Here is an 8,711-nt window from a genome sequence, read left to right as displayed (position 1 = left end):
GGCTGTGAAATCCACCATTAGGGCTATTCTCTTCTAGTTCCTGCCTCCCACCCTAAATTGCCTTACCCTCTTGGAAAGCTTTAGTCAAGAGCTGCTTCAGAAGACTTTGAGAAGACCTTAAGGCCATGGACAGGAAGCAGAACAGCATGAGGAGAGTGTTTGACCCTGGTCTCCGGGAAGGGATGGTGACACTAACAGGTAAACACTGCTCTGGGCAAATGATGTCTGCTAGAGATATCAACCGTTCTCCAATCACCTGTAAGAGAGCACCAACATCAAAAAAGAATGTTCTCTTCGTAGTCATCGAGAGGAAGTGTCAATTGCTAAGCGTCTAAATTGTACCAGACACTTTATAATCCAGACCTCATTTCATTTGAACAAAAGTTCTATGAGGCAGGATTCTAAGCTCCATCATTTTGGAGGTGGGGAAACTGAAGTTCAGAGAAGTTTAGTCACTTCCCCCAAGGTCAAAGGCACCATGTTATGTTTATAATCCTTAAAACAAACGAATGTGGAAGGGTAGAGGTAAGCAGTCAGAGTCTAAATGGGAAAGGAGCAATTAGAGCAACCCCAAGACCCATCTCTGCACACACGAGAAAACATGTCTGGGATATGAACTGAGAGAAAATATGATCCTGTGAAAAGAAGAGGCTTCATGGAGAAAACAGATCTAGGCTGGTGGGGAGGAGGGTGGAATGCAGCCTGGGAGACGGCTGGAGGTGGAAGGAACATGAAGGGATATGGAGCAACAGAATTTCCAGCTGGGTAGCGCTAATACCAGGAGCCCATGAGCCATGTTGCTTCTCTTGCTGTCCACGCCATGGAGCAGGGACTTGTGTGCATACCTATCTCTCTGCCTCCTCCCCCGCTGATCCTTGAGTTATCAAAGGAAGGACATGTATTTCATTTTGTTTCCCCAAAACCATACAGTGCCTGGTACAGAGTTAGAGGCCAACATACCTATTAAACAGGTGGATGAGCTGAAGATTAGCAGATTAATCCAGGAAGTCTTCCTGTAGGAGAGGGCCTGGAGCTGGAAAAAAAAGAAAGAAAGAAAGAAAAAAAGACAACAGAGGTGTGGTGTGGTAGAAAAAAAAGGCATAGAGCTGTTTTACATAAGTGAGGAACTGACATGTGTGTGTGTGTGTGTGTGTGTGTGTGTGTATGTGTGTGTGTGTGTGTAATCAGGGATAAGGCATAGAAAGGATTGCTCCCTTCCTAAATTTGGGAAGAAGTGTTCCGGATCTGCTTTAACAACTTGCATTTTGGAGACAAATATGCCTGAGTTCAAGTCCCACCTCTGACACCACAAACTGTAACTTGGACATAGCACTTAACTTTTGTGAGCCCCAGCTTCCTCACCTGTACAATAGGGATAATAACCTGTCAAGATAGTTAAGAGGGATAAGTAAGATGATATGACACCCTCACACAGGTCCTGACACATGGTAGACCTTTGTGAATTTTTATCCTCCTGCTTTAAAAACCTGTGTCCTATCCTAGAAGTCCAGGACCTCTTGGTTAACAAATATGTGAAGTTTATCAGCCTTGGCCATTTGTGCTTGCTTGTGATGCTTCTGTTCTCTGAGCTCCCAGGATCAATAAACCACTGATTAATGCCTCAGAGTGCACCTGGACGTTATTGTCAGTGGACCTAGTTTAGCAGGGGTCCAGATGGGATGAAAACATATTTCAGAGTAGAGTTAAACCTAGAGGGACATGCCCTCAGCTGCCTTCTCCACCATCGTCCAAGGAGTATGATTTAAGCCTGGAAAGCCCTGAAGATGAGAACTTGGCTCATCAAGGTGACTCCATGTGGCTCTGCCCCAGCTTGGCAGTGTGGCTTGGGATGGCCACTCAGACTTTCTGTTCTCTTCCTCCTGATGGGGATTTAGCACCATTGATTCAGTAGGTTCTAGTCATTTGAGCTCTGGCATGGGACAAAAGGGCAAGCCACACACACTTGCTAGCAGGAGCTGACTGCCAGTGGAGTTTCAGGAAAAAGGAGGTAGGCGGTGGAAAGACTAATTCTTTGCTCCCACCTATAGTTCCAGCTGTGCTTCCATCTGACAAATCAGGATCAGAATACACACACACACACACACACACACACACACACACACACACACACACACACACTGCCCTAATGGAATGGTTTGCAGCCAGTCCTACCTGGAGTCCCAGTTGTCTTTCTCTTTCAAATACAGACTATCCCGACAGCTATGTGGGGGCGGGGGAGGGGACTACTTGTTGCTCTTTCTCTGAGACTCCAGGGGCAACCTGGCTTTTCTGTCTCAGGAGGGGCTCCTGGCTGCTCCCCTAGAATGCCCCCTCGCTGTCTGCATCAGAGGCACTGTGGGTTTGGATCGCCCCCTTCCTTCTGCATTTTTAGCATTCTCCGCTCTGGAGATCCCAGGCTGGGTCTAACCTGGGATCCCTGACATTGATGCAAAGGAATGCCGCCTCCAACCTCACACCTGGCTCCTGGGAGTTTAGCACTGTCTTCCTGCCACCCGGGGGGCGGGGTGTCATGTCAACCCTCGAAGAAGCCCCCACTAGCTCCCCTCAAAAAGGGCTAAAAAGAAAACTTGGAGAAAGTCCCCAGCCCCCACCAGACCTTCTCCCCCGCCCTGCCCCTCCCCCAAAGGCAGCCTAGCAGGGACAGGAAGCTGGGGCGGGAGAAGCAGGCAGGCTCTGTGACCTGGGGGTTGTCCCTTTTCTCCGGGGAGGCGGGGGGAGAATGGATCACGGTCTGCGCCCCCCTCTTCCGTCCCCAGTCTCCGGATACCGGTCCTCGTCTCTCCGTGCCGCGCGCTGCCTCCTCTCCCCGGTGCTAGCAGCGGCCGCTGGCATTTGGAATTCTGCCCACAAAAGGGGGCCTGGAGGAGGAGGAGAGGAGGGATGGAGGCCGGCGGCGAGAAACGGCATCCGGAGTCCAAAACATCATGGGAACAAGAATCGAGCGGCGGAGCTCTGAAGGCTGTGCCGCTGCGCCCGACCGCAGTGCATCAGCGTGGCCGCCCTGACATCCCCCAGGATGGTTAACATGGGGCATTATGCGCTGGTTAACAGGCTCCGAGCTGCTCAGCGACTTGTTTTAAGCATTTTCTCCCTCGCTCTCGCTTTTAATCTTGTCTCTAGTGGCGTGTGTAGGGGGGAGGACTTTATTTCCATTGGCTAAGCTCTCCCTTCCCACCCACATCTCTTCCACATCACCTTGGTGTCTCCCTAAATAAAACCAGCCCTCCTTATCGCCTGGAAAAAATCAGGAGCTAGAGTTTGAATGGGTTTTATATAAACACTCACCCCTGTCAGCGTGCGGCTGGGCTCTCAGGATAAACTCACAGCGTCTGGCCCGATGCTTGCCTTGCGTTCTCTCCCCTGAACGTCAAGGTTTAAGCAGAGCCCGAGGACTGGGAACTCTTCTCTGAAATTCGACCAACCTGAAGCCAGTTGCAGAACTGCACAGGGTCCCGATGGACCTCAAGGAGAGCCCCAGCGAGGGCAGCCTGCAACCTTCTAGCATCCAGATCTTCGCCAACACCTCCACCCTCCATGGCATCCGCCACATCTTCGTGTATGGGCCGCTGACCATCCGGCGTGTGCTTTGGGCAGTGGCCTTCGTGGGCTCCCTGGGCCTGCTGCTGGTGGAGAGCTCTGAGAGGGTGTCCTACTACTTCTCCTACCAGCACGTCACCAAGGTGGATGAAGTGGTGGCTCAAAGCCTGGTCTTCCCAGCTGTGACCCTCTGCAACCTCAATGGCTTCCGGTTCTCCAGGCTCACCACCAACGACCTGTACCATGCGGGGGAGCTGCTGGCCCTGCTGGATGTCAACTTGCAGATCCCGGACCCCCATCTGGCTGACCCCTCTGTGCTGGAAGCCCTGCGGCAGAAGGCCAACTTCAAGCACTACAAACCCAAGCAGTTCAGCATGCTGGAGTTCCTGCACCGTGTGGGCCATGACCTGAAGGATATGATGCTCTACTGCAAGTTCAAAGGGCAGGAGTGCGGCCACCAAGACTTCACCACAGTGAGTACTTGGTTTTCAGCTCACTCTGGTCCTCTGGAGAAGTGGTGCGCTGGTGGTCTCCTGCTTGGTTTGGGGTCTCCTTGTGCTTTGGGACAGGAGAGAGAGCAGTGCCTCACACGAAGGCCACGAGGGTAGTTGGTCAGAGTTGTGGGAGCCAGTTGCAGGGAAGACTACCGGCCAGGATAGAGCACTGCTGTCAGTTCAAATATGGAGGGTGAGTGGAGGGCTTGCGGTGGGGGATCACTTCCCCAGACGTGCTGAGTTGGCTTCCTCCCAGTCAGAGGGTGGAGGCCTGGGCTGTCCGTTGTCCGGTGCGCTTGGGGTCCGAGCTGTGTGATTGGAACAGCTTGTCATTGACGAGGTGGCATTCTGTGTGTGTGTGTGTGTGTGTGTGTCTGCTCGGAAGTGGCATCAGGCACTGCATCCTGTGGGCTGGGCTGGAGCTAAAGCCGTCAGAGAAGGGGGTGTGGGGCCCAGGCAGTCTGCCTGGCTCCAGTGGCTTTGGGAGCTTGCTGGAGCAGGTGATGCTGCAGAGGTGTGGAAGTCTCCTTGTTTCCTTTCCTTGTGTGAATTCTGAGCTCCATGTGGGGAGAGGAGAGGCCGGGGACCCCAGGGCTCCATCTGATCTGTTGGCAGGTTGAAGCAAAGAGATGTTCAGAGTGCTTGGGCAGAGAGGAGGGTCTAGGCGGAGGCACGTGTGCAAGGCAGTCAGGGAGATGCCTGTGAGGGTGAACCGGTCCCGGCTGCCTTGTCTGGGAGCTTTGGCTTGAAACTCAAAGGCTCGGTTTTCTCTATGTATAATCGCTTAACGAGGTGGATGCAGGAGGAGGGGTGCAGGGAGGGGGCGAACAGCTGTGGGAATGGAAAGCCTGGAGGAGGAGTGTGGAGCTGAGTAAAGAGGAAAAGCGGAGGGGGATGTGGCTTACATTCAGGATGGGGCTTACTGGAGGGGCAGAGAGGAAAGGATGAGAGGAGAGCTATTGCTACCAGGGTTCTCTCCTCAGTTAGTGGGCTGCTAGGCATAACTTGGCATAACAGGTCAGACAGCAGCTGCTGACTACTCTTTGCTGCCAGGCAAGTCTGGGCATCAAGGGCCCTGGGACCCTTCTGAAGTCCAGCGTGGCTGCTTCCCCCATAGCAGCCTTAGTGAGGATTGAGAGCTTTTGAGTCTCAGAACATTGAACCAAAATGCAACTGCAAGTTGGGAACAGCAGGTGTAGCAGCTGGAAAGGGCTGACCTGTGACACCAGCACTTGTCTAGGGTCCTCTGCCTAATGAAGACATTTCTTACCTTTCCTGTGCTGCATCCATTCCCCACCCCCTCTTGAATTCACCAGCCTCTTGCTCTGAGGTTCTTTTAATGCCATAACCAGTCTCTGCCTGCAGCCTCTGTGACTGCTGTTGGCTATCTCTGATTCTAAAAAAGCCCAGCGCGCCGGGGGCATTGCCTCTCACAGTCTGTGTGCTAGAACTCTGTTTCTTGGAGGAGCTGTTTTGTATTATCCCTTTTAAGCCTTGTGAGGAAGAGCACAGCAAAATTGGCAGTGGTGTATGCTAAAGAGGAAGCCAGTCTGAGCTGGGGGAAGGGACCAGTAATATTGGAAGCCCTTCTAAATGGAGCCAACAGGATCCTAAAACATGTCATGCACAAATGATGTCTTAGGTGGCTTGAGGAGAGATAGAGAAAATGCCTTATTCTTGGAGGCTGAAGCCATCACTACATTCCACCCCGTTCTTTCTAGCGCCTGGCAACGCTCAGCTTCACCACTGCACCGTGCAGCTTGGAAATGCACTCAGCTGTTCCTCTGTCTGCCTGAACACACATGGAACACACAGACGACACAGAGGGTGACACAGAGAGAAACTGTAATAAGTAGCAGACTCTGGGTTGAGTTCTCTAGCTTCCTCCTGATTGCATGTCCAACTGGTGGCTTCTTCTGAATCCATGTCTAAGTTCCATTTAGAAGTAAATGTTTTATGACCCCAGGCTACTGTTTTATACTTGGACCATCATTTGACTTGCTGGGGTCCCAAGAGGCCTTTAAGATCAGACCTTAAAGTTTGCCTGAGCTTTTGACCTCTTTGTAAGGTTTCCCAAATAGTGAAATTGCCTGTGGATAAGGTTTACTGCTCTGTCAGTGGCATGTCATTAACTGCTGTCCTCACCAAGTTCAAGACTAATCTATCTGAGTGTCCATTCCTTGGGCTGACCCTCTATGTGTGACTTTCCCCATCATTGAAAAGGGAGTGAGCCTGAGTGCTGCTGTTCAGGTTGTTCAGGGAGTGTCAGAAAAAACATCTACTCCAAGACAGCCCAAGGAGGCTCCAGCAGGAAGGCTGGTCTCTGCCCCCAGCCTGGGCACAGTGGGCAGCAATGCTGAGCCTTTACTAGAGGGAACAAGATGCTGAGTTTGCTCAAGACCTTGCAGTGAGGAGTACTCCTCCTGACTCATCCTTGTCTCTCTGTCTTTTTTTTTTTTTTGGCCTGGGATATAAGTATCCCTCTTACTGGGCTGCCATACCAGAAGAGAGCAGAGAGCCTGGACAGGTGGCTGCTGGAGAAGCCACTTGACCGGCCTTCTCCTATTCCTTGTCTCTACTGCACATCCCTCTCCAGTTGGCTTATTTATGAGGCTCTATCTGGGGTTGTACCATGCTAGGTGACTTCTTCCTCTAAGTGTGGTGGCTGACTTATTAGAGAAGTTAAGTATGGGGGAAGGGATGTCACAAGTGGATGGCTTTTCTCTGTATTTCTTTTTCTATGAAGCATACCTAGTGGCATCTCCAGTGCTAATGCTGTAGCATAAGCTTTCTTATTCCAAGTTCTTAGCTGATGTGCAATGAAGTGCGTAATACCCTTTAATTAGTGAATGAGCCATGATTCTAGCAGAGTGAGAGAAGGCTGTTTGCGGAGGGTAAAAGTCCCAGGGAAGCCAGGTGTGGGATGCTGACTGCAATGTAAACAGGTGTGCTTCATGCTCATGCAAGTACACTCTTAGCCCTCACTTAGGACAATCTGATTTCAGATAAGCGTATGTTTTTTCCTTCCTGGAAAAGCAGAAGAAGGCTTTAATTTCAGATTGTCTACTTAGGAAGGTTGCCTCATTGACCTAGTGTGGAAGGAAGGAGGAGGGATCGTGTCTCTGGCTGTGATGTTGGATAATGTGAGTTCAAGATTAAGAGTAGAAAGACATAGGTTTGAAGCCCAGCTACAACATTGTCTTTCTTATTTGCTGGTTGTATCTTGCATTCTCTCTAGGCCTCCACTTGGTCATCTAACATGTGATAGTAAAACGTGACTTACTAACCCACAGGGATGTTGGGAGGCAATATATATGTCCATTGTGCCAGCTACAAAGATGGAAGGTGGGGTTGGTTTCCATATTAGTAGTCGGGCTATTGTTGTTCAGCCTAACTGCCCTGTTTGCAGGAGTCAGACCTGATGAGTAATGCTATAAAAGATGAAACCAGGGAGGGAGAGGAGGCTACTGCTTTCTCTGTTTGGAGCAGTGGGTTTAAGTGCAACCTGACTGAGATGGTTTCTTAGAATGGAGGTCACAGTTGGGTTCCATAGTTAACTCTTGCTGACAGGTGGTGGCCCCACAGCTTGTGACCAGGACATGACTGCTTTATGTTTTTTCTCTGCTCATCATGTTAGGGTTCATCTGACTCCAAGTACAGAAATACAAATGACACTTCAGTTTCACACTTAACCGACTTTCATAGTTGTATGTGTTTGTATTTTAAATTTGAGAATTCTTAGGAAATATATTTATTTCTTTCCTTAACGAAAGAAAGGTCTCTCCACTATGAGATCTTGTTAGAGGCACTGTATAGATCTCGTTAACTGACATCACCTAATATTATAGAGATGATGGAGGTGAAGGTTTAGAAGATCACATCTTTGGAATTCTCACACAAGGCCAATGGGTCTATAGTTCATATATCTTTTTAAAAAAATATTATTATGATACTATGAACATGTAGGTGAAGAATATGACTTTTAGGGAGAAATCTGAGCTGGAATTCCAACTCTGCCACCAATTTGCTGTATGTTTTTGGACAAGTTTCTTAACCTCAATTGTCTCATTTGTAAATTAGGAACAATAATATCGACCACTCGGAGCTATTGTGCTGACTCAGTGACATAAAGTATGTGAAGGCCTACTATGTGGCAGGTGCCTAGAGCAGGATAGGCCTCTTGCTTTGCTTAGTGTCCCACAGGAGCTCACACACCTCTCAGTCTAGTGGTTTGCTCACTATTCCATACTATAACTTCACCAACTACTTTGGAGCACAGGCAACTGCTGTGTTGGTATTCTCAATTCTCATTATATGTTAAGCTCTCACTTTTCTCTGTGCTCTTCATATTAATTCTGCTGCTTAAACATCCTCTCCTTACCCACCATCTTGGCTTCCACATTGAATCTCATGCTCCCAAACTCAACTCTAGAAAGCTCGCTTGTCCTGGGCCATCCCCCACCCCCACGGGAATGGGTGACCTATGCACCCTGTGCACAGCTTTTACGGCAGTGTGTCATAGTGCTTCATGCATGGTTATTCCTTTGTCAATCAAATAGAGCACCTATTGTGCAGTGTGATAAAAATAGACTACAGTCTTGCCATTGTAGAACTCCCAGCCCATTTCCCACCCCCTCCCGATGAGGTGATAGCTCACTG

General features: G+C 49.8%; 1 protein-coding gene across 1 annotated transcript; it reads left to right on the top strand.

Annotated features, from left to right (window-relative positions):
• Window positions 1–2,935: 2,935 nt before the first annotated feature.
• Window positions 2,936–4,250, top strand: LOC126939580 (acid-sensing ion channel 2-like). Its single transcript, XM_050765005.1, has one exon. It carries the CDS (start codon window positions 3,477–3,479, stop codon window positions 4,164–4,166), a length of 690 nt encoding a protein of 229 aa, XP_050620962.1. The 5' UTR covers window positions 2,936–3,476; the 3' UTR covers window positions 4,167–4,250.
• The last annotated feature ends 4,461 nt before the right edge of the window (window positions 4,251–8,711 follow it).

This window comes from Macaca thibetana, chromosome 16, assembly GCF_024542745.1.
Source record: "Macaca thibetana thibetana isolate TM-01 chromosome 16, ASM2454274v1, whole genome shotgun sequence".
NCBI classification, from domain to species: domain Eukaryota; kingdom Metazoa; phylum Chordata; class Mammalia; order Primates; family Cercopithecidae; genus Macaca; species Macaca thibetana.
The sequence above is the reverse complement of the archived record's forward strand: the minus strand, read 5'-3'. Positions and strand labels throughout refer to the sequence as shown.